This window comes from Rhinolophus ferrumequinum, chromosome 3, assembly GCF_004115265.2.
Source record: "Rhinolophus ferrumequinum isolate MPI-CBG mRhiFer1 chromosome 3, mRhiFer1_v1.p, whole genome shotgun sequence".
Classification (NCBI taxonomy): Eukaryota; Metazoa; Chordata; class Mammalia; order Chiroptera; family Rhinolophidae; genus Rhinolophus; species Rhinolophus ferrumequinum.
The window spans coordinates 62090099-62111211 of NC_046286.1; the positions used below are offsets into that span (position 1 = coordinate 62090099).

The following is a 21113-nucleotide window of genomic DNA, read 5'->3' on the forward strand; positions in this document are numbered from 1 at the left end:
AACTAAATTAAAATGTGGGAATGAAGGGGGGGCCCTAATCCAGTATGACTGGTGTCCTTATGAGGAGATTAGGACAATCAGAGGCCATGTACACAGGGAGGAATGGATGGCCAGGACGTCTCAGAAGCCAATCCTGCCAACACCTTGAACTTTCAGCCTCCAGAATTGTGAGAAATACATTTATTTTTTAAGTCACCCGGTCTGTTGTATTTGTTATGGCTGCTCTAGCAAGCTAACATACCAGTCACAGGCAAGGGTAACTGGAGTCCTGTAACGGCAGGGTGCTGTATGAATCTGACTTTTTGTGCATGACGACATGGAAGAAATTTGAAACGCACTAAGAGACAGAACTACTGCACCTGGCTTCGCTCCTGGCCTAGAATAAAGACTCAATATGTGGCAGATATTATTCCAATTTATGAAAACCTAGATGTAAGCATCTAAAAGGAGAATCTTGTTGTATTCCTCAGCATTATTTAAACTGGTTACTCACAACACTTACAACAGAAGAACCAATTGTAGAAAATACAGAGCAGAGCCAGAAAGAAGTTTCAAGAAACACAGGGGCAAACACAAGAATGACTTATTTTGATGGCAGGAGCTTGGATCTTCCCAAGTAGTTTTCTCTACTGAAAGAAAACCAAAGATTCACCATCAAAAGTGAAAGGTCTTATCAGTAGACCAGAAGCAAAGATTCTGTTACTTCCTAAGAAGTACAATTTTAATTTCTGCACTTGTAAAACAAGTTTAAGACCTGTCAACTGTAGTACAAAGTGAGTCGTGAAACACTGAGCCAGAAATTTCTCAGACACAGCAGAAACTTTTTTATGTACATGACATTTCCTTTGGGTACAGTCACTGAACTTTAAAATTCTGCACTTCATTCAAAGGGGCAGAATGTGTATATGAGACCCAGAAGAGGCTGGATTTATAAAGCTATCATTTACTCATTTCCCTCTGAAAGCTGGTCAAATAACTCAGAACTCTTCCAAAAGGTATTTTTATGGCTGAGACTGGCTCCCAAGCTAGAAACAGGCCTGTGCAACCCAAGAGCGACCGGCCACATGTGGCTATTGAGCACTCGCAACATGGCTAGTGTGACCCAGGAACTGGGTTTTCATTTTAATACATTTTAAAAACTGATGCTCATTTTAATTATTTGAAAAAGTATGTTTGCAACTACCTGAATATGCAGTTTCACCTGTAAAACTGCATGAATTCTAAATACAGATGAAGTGTGTCCAGTGCACATTAACACCCAAAACAAGTGTGCAGTAAGTGTCAACGACACACAGACTTTGAAGACTTAGTATGCAAAAAGGATGTAAAATATCTTAATACATGTTTATATTGATGACATGTTGAAATGATACTATGTGGCAAATAATGGATTAAATAAACTATTTTATTAAAATTAATTTCACCTCTTGTTTTGATTATGGCTCCTAGAAATTTAAAATTACATATGTGGTTCACATTAAATTTCTCTTAGACAGTGCAGAGGTAGACTGTCATAAAGCTAAACTTGACTTGCAGTCATGTGACTGTATCACCTGAATAATGATCCAGCTATCCACAGTGAGTACTTAAATATTTATTTACTTGAATACTATTTATCTCCTGGAGAAAATGTGGGCCAGTAAGCTTTGAAAAACCGGTAAAAACTTTGCATTTTAAGAATAAAGTACATAGTTTAAATGACTAAGTCAAGAACCTGAAATAATATTTAAGGTATTTGCAAAAATTATACCTTTGCTCTAGTCAGGTCTGATTTAATATTACTTTGGTTGATAAATATAAATCATTTTAGAAATTTTGTGAATGATATATAATAAGATATATTTTGGCAAATATCTAAAAAAATGCTTTCATCTTCTCTCAAACCTGAACAATTCTCTATTACTTTAACATCCAAATTTAATTTGATTCAGGTGGAAATCAAAGATGTCTAAAATAAGAAAACAAATACCCTAGTAACTTTAGGGCAGATTACCCCTACTCTCCACCAGCACTGTTAATTTACATACTCGTATTCTAGTGCCCACCTTCTTTTCTCAAAAATCCTCCACTAGTTTACTTGAGAGAAAGCAGTATTCAATAAAATATGGTGGGCTGGAAAACCTAACCCAAACATAATTTAATCTTTTGACAACTGTGTAAAATAATACGATTATAGACACGCTGGCTAGTAAGTCTCTGAGGCTCAAAATTACTTTTAAGATTAATTATGAAAATATATTTACTTTTAAAAATAATGTGTCCATTTTTTGGGATTTAATGTATTTGCAATAAAAATAGATTATAATAAGTTCTCGTCTCCAGAAATTTATCAGACATAATATACAGATCAACATTTTCAGAAGTCGATTAGAATTCAGTAGAGTATATTTAACACAAATTACACTGAACAAATTTTTTATTCCAGGATAATTAAGAAAGCTCTAACTTCTTCATGAAGATCAAATATCACTGCAGGTAGAGATCTAGAAGTCTGACTTGTCTTGTTGAGGCAATCGTGTTGCCTGTGAGAAATTAGGAAGTGGAACCCACCATTCTACCCAATTCAACACATTCGTATGACTTCCTTTGCTCTGAAAAATAAAAAAAATATAACTGGCAAGGTCAGCAACTCCATAATCTATGGCTGTGAACATTCAGTATTTACACAAAAGTCTAAATCAATACTCGCAAAGAACAATCATCCAAGTCTTTACGAGATGTAGTAGATGAAGCAAAAACCATTCATCGATATTGAAATGCTAAATCCCGATCTGTACGACATTCGGGACATGACACAAACATCTTGCTGCCTGGATGGAAAGGATTACAACTCTCAGGTAGCTGTTTGTGTAAGCATCTGTGAGTGCCTGTTTCAGGATGCCTGACTTCCAGCGCACAATCAGTGATAGCTGGCTCACGGAGAGGAGGCCAGCAGAGCAGTCAGACTGGTTCCCAGGTCAGCTCTGCTCCTGGCTCAGCGGTGTGGGCTGGGGTACCTGGTGGCTGGGTGGTGGTGCAGGCTCCGGCGGCAGCTGCAGGTGCTGAGCGGGATCGGAAGCACTTGCTAAGTGGAGCGCCCCTGTTTGCTCCTGATGGGCGTGAAGATGCTCCAAGGTTTCCTTGGAGAGTGTGATTACGTGCACTGGCTCAGTCTGCGAGGGCTCCATCTGGCTTTCAATCATATTGAGGCTCTGAATGTGTTCTGTTTGCTCCTGCTGGGCTGAAAGAATTAAATTCTGTAGTTGCTCCGGCTGCTGCGTGAGCAGGGTGAGGTTAGCGGCCTGGTCTGCGGTCATGTTCTGGGAACTCTCTGTGGCGACGATGCTGATGCCTTGGCTAGGACCAGGCATGAAATTGATGTTATGTACAGAATCGGTGACAAGAAGCTGAATTTCCGGCTCTCCAGAGGCAGAGAGCTGATAGGGCTGCAGCTGAAGGATATTCCTGACCTCCTCCCCACTATTATGGCTGGAAACGCTGCTGGCATCCGACACGTGTTTTTCTTTGCTGTGGGTTTTCAGGTGAGCCTTCAGGTTGTCTAAGCGAGCGAACTGCAGACTGCACTCTGGGCAGGAGAAGGGCTTCTTGCCCGTGTGCAGAATGCAGTGTCTCCTCTTGGCACTGGAGTCAGAGAAAGATTTGCCACATATGCCGCAAGAGTATGGCTTTTCTCCTCTACAAGAAAACATACGTGTTCCACATTAAAGACAGAAAGATCTATTTATTACCTCCTGGTTATTGAGGGAGAAGCAGTCAAGAATAGAGGCAAACTAACTAGACTGGGAGTCCTGAGTCATGGGTTGGTTCTCCTACTAACTCAGTAAATTTCTATTCTTAAAAAAAAAAAAAAAAGAAAAAAAAGAGGGGGGTGTATCTAAGGGTGGTGGATGGGGTTGGACTAGGTGTGATAAAATTTTATGGCTCCCTAGTACTTATTCCAGATAAGAAAGTAAATATTTACATAGTACACACACAGTTCTTTTTTGTTTCGTTTTAGTTCTCACAGCCAATTTTTTGACTCTAATGGCCAAATGAGTACAGATGACTAATTTCAACATTAAAATTTGAGTAGCCCCTAATTATTTGTGATGCTGCCAGAAGATCTACTACATGCAATATGAAGTAAGCTGTGTGAACAAAAATATTTATTCAAAAAACATTACATATTTATTTTTGGCTAACGATTTAGGCCCCTAATCCAAAACAAAATTCAAGAAATAAAATCAAGGATACAAACTTTTACTGGCTAGAATCAGTTTTCTTGATACTACCTAAGTGAGGAATTTCTTTACTGCAAAGATTTTGAAAAATAATAAAGTACACATTAAATTCTACCAGTAATAATTTTGGAAAAAGGATTATATAGGTAACACATGTCGCCCTACTGAACACCAAAGCTGAATGAGAACTCCATGTGAGAGACGTATCTTTACCGATGGATTCTGATGTGGGTCTGAAGAGAACTCTTTGCTGTGAAAGATTTGCCACAGATTTCACAAGTAAATGGCTTCTCACCTAAAAAAAGGAAAATATTTAGACATATACATTCAACATAAAACAAAAAGCCAAAATCACCCGAGTTTCACAATATAAAAAAGGAAATACCACTTGAATCCTTAATAAGCATGAACGCATTAAGCACTTACAAAGCACCTACTACGTTCCTAAGTACTGTGTGCTAAGTGCCAAGAAGATGCAGAGAAAGTGTAAAGTGTGGTTGTTTCCTTTCAATTTAAAAATGGAAGCAGGGAGGTAAGCGAGTATACGCAGGGAACAAAGGAACACACCACCTTTACTCCCGTAACATCCACTCTCCTACCTTCCCCCTCGGTTAGGCAGCGCCTGACCTTCTAAGGACCTCTGTGCACCAGGGTGACTTACGTATTATTTACACTGGTATCTACATTCCAAATGTATCCAGAATCAGACCACTTCCTGCCATCTCCGCTGCCACCTCTGGTCCAGGGCAAAGGCCTCTCTCTGCAGCAGCCTCCTAGTGGGTCTCCCCACTTCTGCGCCTGCTTCCCTGTCTTTATGCAGTCAGATCATTTCATACTCCTGTGCAAACCCTAATAGTCCCCAACCAGACATGAAAGCCAAAGCCGTGGGCCTACAAGGAGTCACAGATCTGTCCGCCCACCCCCACTAGGATAAACAGTATGACCAGAAATTGGGTGTTGGAAATGACCACATAATGTGGACAAAGTGAGGATTTACTCTAAGGTGTAAAGTGAGCATTTACTCCGAGATGGAGCTAAAAGGTCAAGCCAGGCCACAAAGAGCCATCAATTCCTGGCAGAGGACCTGTGGAACTTCTGGACATTTTTAGCAGAACATGACAAAAGCACTGAGAAAACAGACACGGAAATGATGGGAAGGGTGGGCTGGAGGCAGTAGCACTTGGCAGGAACTCCTAATAGTCTAGACATGAAATGCTGAGGTCTGGACCATGAAGTGCAGGAGGCAGATGGAGAGGAAGGAAAGAAAGGTGAAGGGACAGGGCTTGGGTGGCAGTGGGGCCAGAAGGAAGTTGGTTATAGGAGGATTAGACAACAGCGATTAAAGGATGGGGCCGAGATACGATACGACTCTCACGGTTCCACCCAGGGGGAGGCGCACAGAAATACTTACGTAACTCAAGGGTTTCCCTTCTAGACCCTCTTCTCAGCAGTACATGCCACCAACCCCACCCCGACTCTGACGACTTGTAAATTCGCACCTCAGAGCCTGACAGTACCGACTACTTGGGGCTCGTTGGGTATCACAGCTGATTTCCCATCACCATCGGTTCAAACCTGGAGTAACTTTTTTGGGTAATAGCAGCACCATCCAACCCCGGCCCCGGCCAGGCCCCACAGTCACGTGACACCTCTAGTTCACTCTGTGTTCATGCTCAATGGCAATTCAGTTCTATACATTTTAACTCTGAATGAAATAGGTTTGTTTTTCTTTAAAAATCACCCGTGCTCCCAATACAAAAAAGACTCGAATAATAGCAAAAAGCACAACGTATTTTTGTAAAAACCACTCCAAATTCCCCTCACGTGAGAGAGCTACGTAACACTGCGATGTACATCTTTCCAGACATCTCTTTGTGAATGTACACTCGAGTACGCAATTCTATGCTGTGAGATCTGAAGGGGTTCAGAACAGGCCTCCCCATGGCATGAGGACTGCTTTGAACTGAAGGCAATCGAGAGCCTGTGGGTTCACGAGACTCTTTTACCTCCCCCTTAAAGAATTTAAATTGGGGGCCTTGCCCATAATGAGAGTAATCACGAGAAATAACTTTATGACCTATCTGTAAGGCAGGGCAAACTTCTAGTTACCGGATATCTGCACTTACCATCCTGTGCATGACCTCCCTCCCCTGTGAAGCCCCACGGCGCCTTACCTCATCCTTACCTGAATGTCATTATTACCCCATTTTCCCTTTCTGTCTCTGCCTCTCTCGCGTATGTGGTGTTCCCATATGTACCTATGTAATTACATTTGGTCATTCTCGCTTATAAATCTGTCTCATGTCTATTTGATTGTCAGGCCAGACAAAAAGACCTAGGAGGGGAGAGGCAAGTTTCTTCCTCCCTGGCAGTTGGCACTGTGAGCAGGATACTTCACTGGCCAGGCGCTGCTCACCAGGAAGCTGCTGCAGAAGGATCCTGGGGCCTCATGCACAAACCGGCAAAGGTAAGAATTTTGTCAAGTCAGACTCCCAGATGTCTACCTGCAGCGTTCAGTGGTGAGAGCCTTTTTTCCCCCTTTTCTAAATTTAGGAGGAAAAAATATTTTTGGAACTAGTTCCTTGGGTTTAGCAATTTTTGATTATGTGGTGGGAGTACTCTGGATCTTTATTGATCCTTTCCTTCCAGAGACGGTCACTGTTTTGTGTGTTATGTCATTTGTTTTATTCTATGTTTTGAGAACTTGGTTTTGCCTCTTTGGTCTCTGCCATCCAGAAGGTGTACTTATCAGAGCACATTTGGCAGCCAAATAGACTGGGGATTCCATTCCGGGCAGCTCTCTTTGTCTTTTTGTTCCTCCGTGCCAGCTCTCAGGGAAATTCCATGAGGGGACTTTGTCATCTTCCTCTTCATTGCTTGATTGCCTGCCTTTTTAATGTCTTAAGAGTACTCTGGGAGTGAACTTTCTGGATCCTGTGAGGGCTGCACTCTTCACACACTTATGTGGCCCTTTATTAAGCTACAAAAAGGTTTATTGGTTTGAGTCACTGTTAAGATACTACTTGTCAAGGCCAGAGAGAGGGTGGATCCTTTCAATTGGAAATACATCTAAATTCGAAAATTTTTAGAGCTCTCATCGTAACAGCTGTTTTATTGGTACCATGGAAAGACCAAATTTTAAAAGTGGATTCAAAGAAATATAGCACCTAGTCTTAAGAATTCCCTTAATAATAAAAAGGGAAAAACATCGATTTTACAGTCTCTGTTTTCCCTCATAGGTCTCACACATGCAAATAAAAACATTAGGTTAATTAACAAGAGAATGGGAGAGGCCAAGAGGAGAGTCCAGGGATTCTTCTCAACAAGGTAGAAATTTTTAAGAAATAGGTGAATAAAGCAAACATTGATAGGGGTGAAACAAAAAGAAAACAGAAAGGAAAGTCACAGGACTAGTCCCAGCAGGGTGGAAGTCTTTAGATGGTTATTAAAAAAAAACTGAGATAAATAAAATGGATGTCGACAGAGTTAAAACGAAGGATTTACCAGTAATAAGCACCGCCAATGGCTGGATGGACCAAAGCTCCGCCTGTTGGCCTGCCAACATCAAAGGGCCCCAAACAAATCCTGTTTACCTTTGAGAAACTAAAATAGCTGCAAGGCAGAAATTATAATGAAAAACCTGACCAGCAATCCTTGGGGCAGCAGTTAGGCCAACTAAGTAAGTTAAAGATTGACAGAAGGACCAGGGTCCCTTGGCTTGACCCCTTGTGAGGGACCCAAAGTCCTTTTACACAAAGTAGGCAATACAGTCAGGGAACAGAAAAGAGAAATTTCCAGGACTCCCTGATATGGGAAATCCGTGAACTATGATACCAAAACCCACTGGTGAAATAATATAGAAATATAAAAATTGACAAAATTACAAATAGACTTAAAAGAGCCTATAGGTTAATTATCGTTCTTGCTGCTCCTATTTAAATAACAGGCTGAGTTTGTTGAAACTAGACTTACCTCACAAACGAATTAGTCTTAATTTAGCTATGTTTGGTAAAAATGGGGGTGATTTTAGGGAAAAGATTATGTTTCAGTAATATACCTTTGTGGATATTAAATTCTAGTGTTGTTCATTGTCTTTTGAAGTTTTGTTCCTATTCGCAAATTGGACTGGATCCTGAATTCTTCTAACTCCTCCCTATATCTGACTATGACTCTCCAAACTAATGCTTCCAATTTTTTCTCCCACCCTCCTGACTTGGAATAATTGAGAACTCAAAAGTGCCTTTTTCCCAAACCCAGGCAAGCTAAAGTGGGACAACTTGACATAAACGTCAGAGAAATGACCACAACAAGCTCATACATGGAGAACCTTCGTGCCTGTTATAGAAAGATCACCGAGTCATTCAAAATACAGACCAGGAAAATCTATCAGATTGTCACTTGCCTGCGTCCACTCCATCTGAAGATGCTTCAAACCCGACATCTAGAAATCTTCTCAATGTGGTTCCTTCAGAACTAAGGAACTAGGACTAATCTGTTCCAGTTATTAACCACTGATTTTCCTTTTCCTCACAGATGCCTCTTAGTAAATACCTGACTGCCCGAACCACAGGCCTAACTTTGGGAGCCCACCTGCATTACTGTCTCCTGAAGTGGGATACAAATGTTAGACTGAACTGACCTATTTTTAAGACAAGGCTGGTTTAATGAGATAAGGAACAATCTATCAACCCAACTTCTGGAAGGTGAAACTTCTCAGGAAATTTCAAAGGTGAGACTTAAGGGGTTCAGACAGGACACCACAGGATGTGCCACTTGGTATGTGAATTATTTTGAGCTGAAGGCAACTGAGACCCTGTGGACTAAGGAGAAACTTTCACCTCTCCCTTAAAGAATTTAAATTAGGGGCCTTGCCCATAATAGGAGTTATCACCGGAAATAACTCTTTAGGACCTATCTACAGGGCAGGGCAAACTTTTAATGACTGAACAGCTATGATTATTATCCTATTATCATAGCTTCCTCCCTTCTGAAACCCCAAGGCAACTTACCTCATTCTTTGGCTCAGAATGTCATACATACATCATCTTCCCTTTATGTCACTCAGCCTCTCACGTATGTGGGGTCCTTGTATGTATGTATGTAATTGGATTATTTTCTCTTGTTAACCTGTTTTATGTCTATAATTAGACCAGCTGAAAGAACCTAGGAGCATAGAGGAAAGTTTCTTCCTTCCCCACAGATTGTCCAGTGCATGCTGGTCTGTAATGTCAAATAAAGCCACACCACTATTGTATGTGCTGTGTTTCACTATGTATCCTGTCCAAAATTTACCTAACTAATCTCTTACTGATGGACACTGAGGTATTGTGGTAGTTTTTAAGCTTGTGACCTTATAAACAATCCTATTTATGAATATCCTTATGCAAACATCTTTTCACAATTGGGCAGTTTACATTTTGATACACATTGCCAAAGTTCTTTCCAGAAAGCTCCCAAGTTATATTCCCACCAACAGAACATAAAGTTGCCCATTTCCTCACATATGTGCCAATGTAATGGGTAAAAATAAGTGGACATTTCTTTTTCTTTGATGATTAGTGCAGTTAACATTATTTTATATGTCTACTGGCCATTCCTATGTCTTCCATGAAGTGCCTTTTATGTCTCCGGCTCAGTTTTCTACTGGGGTACTCAGTATTTTGGATATGAACAGTTTGTCATGTTTGCAGTCACTACAGATCTCTGAAATAGATCTCTTACTTCCACTCTCCGGACCCAAAGGCCTTCATCTTTCTTCCCCCAGAAGCCTGCTACCTGGCTCATTCCACTCTGTCCACCCTCCTGGGGCTGCCTGAGTTTTTTCCAATACACAAATCAAAACCCCTCCTTTCTGCCAAAGGTCCCCCCACACCTGCCTTCACCTTTGCTGGCAATCTCACTTTTGCTGTTCAGGGTGGCATTTCCTCACTGTGGCCCTCGGTTGCCAGCCTCTCACCTCAATATCTCTCTGCACACCCTGTTCCTGCCTGGGAACGCCTCTTCCCACTTCTTTTGTCCATCCAGCACTTCCTCTGGCTTCAAGATCCAGGTCTTTCTTCTGGGATGCTTTCCCAGATCTTCCAGGGAAAGTGGATCATTTCTGTTACCATGTTCACACCTCTACTGTGGATCGTACGGAGATGCTTACTAGGTCACACGGGGACTCTGTAAGGGTATGTTACAGTGAGGGCCTCCCAGATCTCACCAAGATGGGGACAAGCAACATTAATGGGTGGTTCGGAAACACAAGGCTGAGGAGATTTAGGAAGCTTCAAATCCAAACCAACAAAATGAGGCTGTGAATGAAAGCTGTGACTTAATTAATGAGATTATGCGTTACCAGGCAGGGCATCTACATGTAAGTGGGAGCCCAGTGGGCAGAATTAGTGTTTATGTAACACCATGCAAGGGACAGGGACACTGGAGGGCTGGGACTATACTGTGGGGTCAGAGGTCACTCACCAGGCTTCTCCATGGCCTGGGCCAATTCCCTGAACTTGCCCCCAGGTCACCAAGCAATCTTCTGATCACTAACTTGGTTTTCAGGTACACTGATGTCAGGAAGGCAGTACTGTGGGCAATAGAAAGGCGTAGTCCCTTTGTTAAGTTAATACATTTGCTGGCTTATCGCTCATGTGATTGGCTGGGCCTGGCTCGGTTCCTGTAAACCTGACTGGCTCCAGGTAAGCTGCGGCGACCTCACCAGCACTGCCCATCTGTCTGATGCTCTGCCTCAATTTTATTTTATTTTTCCTGCCTCAATTTTAAAACACATCCATCTCCCTCACTGAAAATGCCCTCTTAGGGAAAACAGCATTTCTTACTTATCTCTGACTTCTTGGGTTTGGCACAGGGCATTCAACCCAGTGACAGTCTTGTCCTTCAAGAGCTAAGAGATAACAGTCTTGGATTTTCCTACTGCGTGTGGCTCCACTGTTGCAACTAGTGCTTCCTGACCTGGCCCGCTCAGCCTGACCTGCCATTTAAGGGCTGTTCACACCACTACCTGCAGAGGTGAGTGCCAACTCTGCCGGGCAGCCCTCCTCTCCCCCTTCCACTCCGCCCGGGGCCCAGGGAAGTGGCATGTCAACTCCTTGCAACAGCACTGCACATTTTCTGTGCTAGAGACAAGTGGGCCATAATCCCTACCCTCAGAGCCCAATTTTTGATGGGTTTGATTTCTTATTTCTAAGTCAAGTGAACCACTTCACAGAGTCCCTTTTGCTTGTTTTTTTACCCATCAAATACGTTCCACTTCCCTCTTCTGCTTCTCCTCAAAGTAGAGAGTGGAGAAGAGTTTGCTGGGATTATGGAGAAAGAACTTCTGTTCCTTTTTACCCCATTTCAAGGCCTACATCTCATGAAGACCAGAAGCCTCACCAATACCTTCCAGTCCAAGGTGCCTCGGCTCTCCTCCACTACCACCCCTCACTAGGCATTCTCTTCACAGCTTCACATGCTACTTACAGGTAGATGTGGAAGCATGTAAATTGTCTCTGTGCTCGCAAATCTCCCATGAAATCCAGACTCAAATATTCAATGGCCGCCTCCACATCTGCACTTGATGTCAAATAGGTATCTCAGACCCCACATGTCCAAAATAAAACTCTTGATTTATTCCTCCTGCAGTCTCCCCGTTTTTCATCCTTCCCATTTCCTCTGCCTCCCCTTTCTCTAACCCTCACATCCAATCATGAGCAAATCACATGGACAGTTCCTTCCGAATATATCCAGAGTTGGACATTCATTACCACTTCCACTGCTGCCACACTGTGCCAAGCCCTTGACTGTCACAATAGCTTCCTGTGGACCCTTCCACCCTTCTCCTGGGCGCCTGCACCCCTGCCTCACCCCACCCCACATGGTGGCTGGAGCGATCCTATTAAAATGCTAAGTCATATCATGTCAGTCCTCTTGTTAGTCACCTCTCAGAATCAAACCCAAAGTCTTTACTGTGGCCTCGAAGGTTCTTAAGCCTGAGTGTTGATTAGAATTGCCTAGGAAACTTTTTAAAATACCAGTTCCAAGGCCCTACCTCAGGTCAATTCAATCAGGATCTCTGGGGTTAGGACCAGGCCTTTTCTTTTTTAAAGCTTCTCAGGTGACTGCAGCACACAGCGAGGCGGAGAACCCCGGCCGTACACAGACACCGAGGGTCTCTGACATCCGCCTACCCCGTTCCTTCCTACGCCCACTCCCTGGCTCTGCCTCTGCCGCTTCTGCCTCCTGGCATTTCTCCAGCACGTCAGAAACTCTCCCGTCTTAAGGTTTTGTGCCTACTGCTCCCCTGCCTGGGAAGCTCTTCTCCTGGACAGTGGCTCGCTCACTCCCCATGGCATTCGTCAGCGAGGCCTTCCCAGACAAGTCCCCACATAAAAGGACAGCTCTCCTTCCTGCTCCCAGTCCCCTTCCTCTACAGTTAGTTCTTCTTTGCACTTACCCTCACCTAACACGTTACATAGTTGTCCTTTGCCCTATTCCAATGTCAGCCCCTTAAGAGCAGGGGCTCTGTGCACCTCATTCACTGCTGTTTCCTCAGGTCCTAGAACAGTGCCTGGTACCCAGTAAATATGTGTTCAGTGGATGAATTAAATTTCACACAAGTTATTTATGATAATGTCTGTAGAAAGATTGTATACAGAGATTCATCTTCATTAAACTCATACCCTATCAGACATTTACTTTAAAAAAGCAAGATACTTTAAGGAAAAAAATTTGCATTTTTGAAAAAAATGTTCAGAGCAACATGAACCAATCTGATATATAATTTTAGTAGCTAATTTAACAAAATCATTACATAATTAACCTATATTAGAGTATTTTTCTTAGAAAACCTAACAGGTTTATTTATCCTCCCCACCCCCCGCCTCTCTCTTCCACTCTGGTTTAGGCCGTTGTCTAGTTGTGTAGGACACAGCTCCCTGGCCCATGCTGGTATTATGAGCCTTGCGCTCCCCCTCACCCTGGCTCAGGCAGTCGGGTGCCAGTCGTAGGTCGGCCGCTCACGGTAGCTCTCGCCGGCTGTCAGCCACTCACACAGGCCACCGGCCGCTCATGGCAGCACACGGTAGCCCACGGCAGCACACAGAAGCCCATGGCAGCTCGTGATGGCTGCCGGCCACTCATACTGGCCACTGGCCGCTCATGGCGGCAGCAGCTCACAGCAGCCTGCAGTAGCTCATGGCAGCCCAGCTCCAGGGAGAGCCGTTGTTCACAATCTTAGCTGTAGAGGGCGAGCTCACTGGCCAATGTGGGAATCGAACCAGGGACTTTGGCGTAAGGAGCACAGTGCTCCAACCACCTGAGCCACTGGGCCGGCCTCCAGGTTTATTTTGAAGTGCTCCTTACTCCAAGGTCTAAAAGGTCTCCATTTTTACTTTTCTGATCTCAAACACAGAATGTGACTTGCCTGAATCAATCCTGCTTCCTCTTTAACCCTGAAGCTCGTTTTTCTGGAGGTGGCAATGTTTACATTATAAGTACTGGTTCCAGGAGAGAAAGTGGAAAGTCCTCAGTGCCTATGTTACCATGGTGTTTCATTTTGCTTCCTTTTCTAAAAAAATTTCTTGATAATCTTCAGTGCTGAAGTAAATTAAAACACAGAACTAGACACAGACGTGTACTATTTTGTGTATTAGATAAATTCCCCTGTATGAGTAGTGCTAAGTAATCTCCGTTTTGCTAATCTACAGAGATGTGATTTCCCCACAGATGCTGACAACATTCTGCCTCAGACTTTTACATGATCTACTTATAAAATTCCCACGCAATTTACAATAAACACAGTCAGGAGGGGACTCCGAGTACTTCATTCCTCAGTCTCCTGAAAACATGAAGTACACTAGAAAAGAAAGATGAGGTAGAGTTTTACCTGTGTGTGTTCGTAGATGTTTCTTTAGCTGAGACACGTCCATGAATTTGCGATGGCAGTGGTTGCATTCCGGTAATGAGTGGCCTTGTCGCAACAATAAAAAAAGTGTCAGTGCATATATGCTCTCCCTGCATTTCTTCAGTGATTTGTGTTAAAGCACTTCCCTGAAAAATAATCACTTTAAATATGGTACTTTAATAAAAACAACAGTATATTATTTTAATAATTTGGTAAAAATATTTTTCTATGCAACTTACTGCTTCCCAAAGACAGCTATAAAAGAGTTCCCCAAATATAATCTGCTTTTTCCCTTGAAGCACTGGTATGACGGTGGCCAGTTAATCTCAAGTGATGCTCCCAACCCCCCATTCATTTCTTAACAGTTATCTTATCAGTTAGCAGGAAAGAAAAATGGCCAATGGCTGCAACCAGGTTGCAGACAGCCTGGACAGACAGCTACGGGGTGGTGACATCTCTGTCCAGGTAAAACTAACAACCAATCCACTGGCGCCCTCTTGGTCAAGTGGCACTTTTGAAAGATACCAATTCTGTACGGTTTCTGTGTGTGGCATCAAACTGTAGCATAAAATTAAATACAAATCACATGAAAGTGAGAATAACACAAGAACATCTCATTTACATTGCTTTTTAAGACTTTTCCCTAAATACTCATTTATCTTCCACAATATAAACCTAATGTTTCAGAAATAAATTGTATTTGCCATTTCTCCCCGACCAATCCAAGTTTTCTCTCACTTTATTGTACCTGTATGAACTCGGTAATGGCTCTTTAGTTGTCTTTTCTGACTGAAATATTTTCCACACTGATCACAGGTAAAAGACTTCTGTCCTGCCAATAAAAAAACAAAACACTAAAACGTGCAAAAAGTATAAAGACCTAGAAGGCCTTTTTCTACGAATCATACAAGTGACTTGTCTATAAACCCAATGCCTTCAGTCTACCACAGTAACATAACTACAAAGGTATGTAAGGCAATAGAGAGGGGTGGGGACTGGGTTAGAATTGGAGAATTTAGGGTTCCCCCAAAAGTATCCAAAGTAAAATAATTCTAAACTCTGGTGGTTAAACAAAACACATTTGCACAGTGACCTCCCAGCAGCCTGTTTATAAGCCCTTCCGTAAGGCTCAATGCTGTGCAGAACTCGAATAAACTACATTCTGACAGACGCGTAATTCTGCCTTTCAATGACACTATATGGGAAATGACACCAGACTGAGACCATCTAGATCATGACAATGCCCACCCCGGAAATGGGAATCTGGTGGCGGTGGACCCTCCGGTGCAAGCCCGGCTACCTGAGTGCAGGCTCATGTGCTCCAGCAGCGAGTGCTTGGTGGTGAGCGCTTTGCTACACATGGTGCAGGTGTACGGCCGCTCGCCTGTGTGTATCCGGGTGTGGACCTGCAGGGAGTGCTTCTGGGTAAAGCCTTTCCCACACTCATTACACTTGAAAGGTCGCTCCCCTGGAATAAGAGCCCCAGAAAATTGGAGTAAACAAGAATCTGCACATCTTTCTGTTTCTTCCCAAATTAAAGACAATAAAGGGATGACTCTTAACAGACACATATCGAAAAGGCCAATGAACAGGAGACACAGCATCAGCAATAAAATTTTGCAAGCTGGAATCGATAAATCTGAGGCCAGAAGCGAGGAGTGTTAAGATATAACGTAATTTTTAAGACAGAGCTTAGGAATAAGACAGAGCTTCCATAAGGCTTAGGAATTAATGACAGCTGTTATTTCTGAAAATGGGGGTAAGGAGGGTAAATGACAGTCTATTTCAAAGGTAGTTAGATGCCTTAGATCCAGTTTCCTGTTCCAGAGCCAGGAGACTGGCCCCGTCCCCAACAGAAGATGGAGACTGTTCTCTGTAGAGGGTAAAAAAAAAACACAAAAGGTCTCTGGACTGGGAGTCCCGGGATTAGAGGTCTCCTAGCATAGTGGAGTGGGATGACCACCCGGAGAGCAGGTCAGTTTATGTTGGATACTCCTTCCAGCCTTTTTCCCTTTCCCGCTCTAGACACTGGCAACCAGGCCTATAGCCTTCAGGTGGGAGAGTGGAGAGTCTTCGCCTGGAATGTGAAGAGCTCAAGGTAAGAGAACATTAGCAAGGAAGTGGGGGCCAGCCACGCCACCTGCAGCAAGGCCAGTGTTTACAGGCCCCCGCCACACCCACAGTTTCCATTTTTACATGATTATGATTCTTTTTTTAAAGTCACATTCAAGGAAGGTCTCTAATAGTTGAAACAGATGCTCAAATAAGCAAGAAGAGAAAAGGCAACTTGCAGAAAACAGAGACTGCCCAAGGTGAAGAAAGTGTTAAACCTAATAAATAATAAATGTTATTAATGTGCTCACAGAGGTAAGATATTACATTGTGAAACAAAAAAAAGGACTCTAATAAAAAAAGGAACATAGAGGGAAAAAAAGAGTATCTACAAGTAAAAAAATATAAGAAATAGAAAAACTGTAAGGGCTGAAAGAATAAATGTAAATCTCACAGAAAGTACAGCAAAAAGTGATGGGAAACAGGAGAAAAGATAAGGAAGTTAGAGGATGGGTCCAGGAGGTTCAACAACCAAATAGCAGGAGTTCCAGAAAGAGGGAGCAGAGAAAATGGAGGGGAGAAATCATCTATGAAATAATTCAAGAACACTTTCTGGAACTGAAAGATGTGAGTTTCTAGACTGTATGGATCTACTGGTATCCACCTAATGGAAGAAAACAGACCCACTAAAGTGATTCACTGCAAAATTTCAGAATACTGGCGTCAAAAAGGAAGATCCTACATGCTGTTTTCCTTGACAAATATTGTAGAACTAGTTAACTCTTTAAACTATGCTCTATTACAGTTCAACAAATATTTCTCAAGTGTCTACTTTGTTCAAAGAACCAGAATTCAGGGCTTTCACCTATTTTTTAAAAAGCGCAAAGGCTCCAGACAAATAAATCAGAAGCTCTGGGGTTGGGGCTCAGGTACTGGTAGGTTTTAAAAGTTCCCTAGGTGATTCTAAGGTGCAGCCAGGTTCAGAACCACAGTGCCACTATTGGGTCAGATGACAGCAAGCTATTGGATGACAGCAGGCTTAAGCACCAGTCCCTGTTCGTAAGCTTACAATTAAGTTGTCGAGTATTTAAGTGGTTAAGTACAATCGATCACAAAGCAGAGTGAGTTAAGTGTGTAAGAGAGGATTCAAACGAGGAAGGGATTTCTGGTAAGGGCTGCACTATCCAATACGGTAGCCATTTAAATTACTTAAAATAAAAATTTCACACTCACCACATGTCAAGCTCAAAATCCACATGTGGCTAATGGCTACCATACTGGACAGCACTATACCTGATGATGACATTTCCATCATCACAGAAGGGTCTCTTGGCCAGTGTTAGGCTAGAGGGACCAAAAAGAAGACATTTACAGCTGGACAGTTGAGTGAGAAAGCTGTCCAGACAGACCTGGGCAAAAGTATAGCTACGGTCAAGATGAGGAATGTTCAAGAGTCAGAAAGCAGAATTTGGCTAGAGCTTGATACCTGGACATTACAGCCTTGAACCAACACCTCCAAATAAGAAGAGGGGTTCTGGAATCCAGCTACTTGGCTACAGCTCTGTCAATAAATGGATGACCTGGGCAAGTTACTTAGGGTTTCCAGGACTTGGTCTTTTTGTTTGTGCAATGGGGATAATATTACCTATCTCACATGAAAAAAAAGCTTTATTACAATGCCAATACCTAGAAATTGCACAATAAATGAAAGCTATTATCATTACTGTTCCAAAACACATTCCAATAAGCTGTGAAAGCATAATTACCTGTGTGGCTCCTCTGGTGGATTGCTAAAAAGTGATTATACTTGAAGACTTTGCCACAGTCTTTACAACGGGCCTCATGGCCGACGGGGCGCTTTCTCCTTCCACAGACCCGCTTGGTGGAACTCTGGTCATCTTCATCCCCAACAAGTTTGTAATCTTTAAGTTTGATGGATCTCTGAATCCTCCGCTTGCTGAACCGAGTCTGGTGGTCCTGCCCATCCTGGGTCTTAGGATCACAGTTCTCATCTTTTTCAGCGGGCATTCCTTCCCCTCTCCCTGGGTCACAAGCAGGCTCAGACTCTTCCATTTCTTTTGCTGGAATCTGTTCATGTGGTACCCCATTTTCTCCCTCTTTAACCACAAAGTTTTGTCTGTTCTGAACTGAATTGTTCACTCTCAGCTGTACTTCTTCCTCTGCAGCCAGTTCTGATTTCCCCTCCTGCAAATTGTTGACTTTTCTTGGTCTTCCCCGTTTCCGCTTTGGAGGATCATTTTTCTTATTAGAAATAACAACCACTGGAACACCAGCCGTGTTCAAAGTTGTTGGCTTTGGGGAGCTATGGTTATTTTGAAAGTCTGTGTAAGCCTTTACCAGGTCATTGACTTTTAGGAACTGAGCAGTAGCCAGAATTTGTTCTGTACTTTTCTCACTGGCCTGCAGACAACCTGTGTAAATGAATTCCAGCAGGATACCAAATGTGTCGGCTACCATGCCTTCCAGCATATAAATGGACTGGCCAATCTCCCCCTCTTCAGCAAACATCATGGAGAAGTATTCGCTACTGGCAGCCAGTAAGGCTTTGTGGGCCCGGAAATGCACATTCTCCACGATTAAAGTAATGTCACAGAGAAAACCTTTCTTCCTCTGATCCTCAAAACTGGCCAGGACAGTGTCACTGTGAGTGTCTGAGTGTACAACAAGCTGCCCAGGAGGCTCTGATGATGTTTCTGCCATTTTCTTTAGAAGCCAAGGATTAAGCCTGAAATAAGAAAATGACTGAAAAAGAGGAAGCATTGACTAACAAAGTTAATCCCAGCCCCAAAGAACCTACTATTCACTCCACACTATTCACTGCAATGTACCACTTACCACTTTAAAAAGTACATTTAAAACTTAGCTTTAGGTTCTCACCCCTGTTGACCCATTACCTAGCTGCGTGAATTTCCAACATCCACTGTTACCTCTCACGGTCTATTTTCTCCTCTGCAAAATGAAGGTATTGGGACCAACCATCCTTCAAGTCCTTCCCAGCACTAACTTTCCATAGTTGTACAAATATCAGAATGAGAACTAACATCTCCATTTCCCATATTATTAGCCATTTTGTTCTGCGAAAACAAATATGAAAAGGGCGAAGAAAATGTACACGTGTGAAGTGAATTTTGGGGTAGCCGCAATTAAATAATAACGTGGGGCGCACGGAGCCTCGCTTTGGAAGGGCGGCGTGGATCGTCCAAGGCGGGCGCGCGGCGCGGAGCGGCGAGCTGACGACTCCCGGAGCTGGGGGCCCTCTGAGCTGGGAGCGGGGGTGGCCCTCACGTCCCGGGCCGGACCCGGAAGCGGACCGCTGGGGAGGGGTCGACGCGGCCGCAGGTCCCGCACCCACGGAAAGTGGGTTCCGGCGGACCTACCTCTCTGCAGGCCCGGCGAGGCCTGGATCGCGGCCGGCCCACCCAACAGCCTGGCGGGCGCACCCGCGCCGGGCCCGCCCAGGTCTTCAGCTCCGTGGGGCCTGAGGCTGCGGTTCCTGCGCCGCCCTGACTTCACCTCTTCGGCCGCCGCCGCCACAGCTGCTGCCAACCCGGAAACAGCGGCATTGGAAGCCGCTTGCGCGAAGACGCCGGACCACGTGGCCCACGGAGCAACCCCCGGCGGGGCGGGGCGGGGCCTAAAGTCCCCGGCGGAGCCGCCAGGGGAGCCCAGACAGGTCTAGTGTTTGCAGGGAATTGGGGGAGATGGGCAGGAATGGCGTTGTCACTCTGCAATAGTGTAAGTTTTATATCACCTTGGAAGCCGAAGCTCACATTGAGGTCTCGAATGTGTGACTGAATGAAATAGCCTTTACGTTTTTCTCTTTTTCCTCCCCCTCTTCTTCCTCCTCCTGCTCCATCATCATCATCATCATCACCTAATGCTAATATAACCTATTGTAATTCTATGTGCAAAGACTAGTGAGAATGAAACAATATTTAAAGATAATGATGAGAATTTTCCAGCATTGGTACAAAACACAAATCTACAGATTTGGGAAGCATAACAAATTCCAAGACGACTAAACAAAAAATCCACAGCTAGATATATGGTAGTCAAACTGCAAAACATCAAAGATAAAGAGATCTTAAAAGAATGTGGAAAGAAAATACTAATTACCTCTAAAGGAAACCCAGTTACACTTATAGATAACCTCTAAACAGCAACAGTAAATGGTATTTTCAAAATTCACCAATTTTTCCCTTTTAAATATTATGTTCACAGCAAAACTGAGCAGAACTACAGAGTTCCCATATACCTTCTGCACCACATATGCACAGCTTCCCCTGCTATCAACCTTTAGCATCAGAGAGGTACATTTGTTATACAACTGATGAATACATTGACCCAGCATTACCCCTCAAAGTCTACAGTGTACAGTAGGGTTCACTCTTGGTGTCACACATTTTATGGTTTGGACAAATGTATAATGACATGTATCCCCCATTATAGTATCATATAGAATAGTTTCACTGTCCTAAAAATCCTCTGCGCTCTACCTATTTATCCCTCTGTTCCTGCTAACCCTTGGAAACCATTGATCTTTCTGTCTCCATAATTTTGTCTTTCCTAGAATGTCATATAGTTGGAATCATACAGCATGTAGCCTTTTCAGTTGGCTTCTTTTACTTAGTAATATGCATTTAAGGTTCTTCCATGTCTTTTCATGGCTTAATAGTTTATTTCTTTGTAGTGTTGAGTAATATTCCATTGCCTGAATGTACCACAGTTTATCCATTCACCTAATGAAAGACATCTTAGTTGCTTTCAAGTTGTGGCGATTATGAATAGAGCTGCTATAAGTATCTTTGTGCAGGTTTTTGTGTGGACATAAATTTTCAACTCATTTGGGTAGATACCAATGAGTATTACTGATGGATCATATGGTAAGAGTGTGTTTAGTCTAGTAAGAAACCGTCATGGTGTCTTCCAAA

General features: G+C 43.2%; 1 protein-coding gene across 6 annotated transcripts; it reads right to left on the minus strand.

Moving 5' to 3' along the window:
- Positions 1–1396: 1396 nt before the first annotated feature.
- Positions 1397–19766, minus strand: ZBTB24 (zinc finger and BTB domain containing 24). Of its 6 annotated transcripts, none has more exons than XR_004422674.1 (7): positions 19560–19766; positions 17928–18907; positions 15410–15577; positions 14858–14936; positions 14092–14175; positions 4434–4515; positions 1397–3675 (listed from the first exon to the last, which is right to left on the minus strand). XR_004422674.1 is itself a non-coding variant. In XM_033102724.1 (7 exons), exons 2-7 carry the CDS (start codon positions 18880–18882, stop codon positions 2958–2960), a joined length of 2091 nt encoding a protein of 696 aa, XP_032958615.1. In that variant the 5' UTR covers positions 18883–18907; positions 19560–19766; the 3' UTR covers positions 1399–2957. The 6 variants fall into 6 exon arrangements, 2 of the variants coding, with proteins under 2 accessions (XP_032958615.1, XP_032958616.1); XM_033102724.1 differs by having other exon boundaries at positions 1399–3675; positions 14858–14941; XR_004422672.1 differs by lacking the exon at positions 1397–3675 and adding an exon at positions 10683–10791 and having other exon boundaries at positions 4491–4515; positions 14858–14941.
- Between the last annotated feature and the right edge of the window lie 1347 nt (positions 19767–21113).

Coding starts and splice junctions, on each gene's coding strand:
- ZBTB24 (XM_033102724.1), bottom strand. CDS start 18,882: ATGGCAGAAACATCATCAGAGCCTCCTGGGCAGCTTGTTGTACACTCA. Junction 14,942..15,409: donor GCACATGAGCCTGCACTCAG/GTAGCCGGGCTT, acceptor TTTTATTGGCAG/GACAGAAGTCTTTTACCTGT. Junction 14,176..14,857: donor CCATTACCGAGTTCATACAG/GTACAATAAAGT, acceptor TGTTGCGACAAG/GCCACTCATTACCGGAATGC.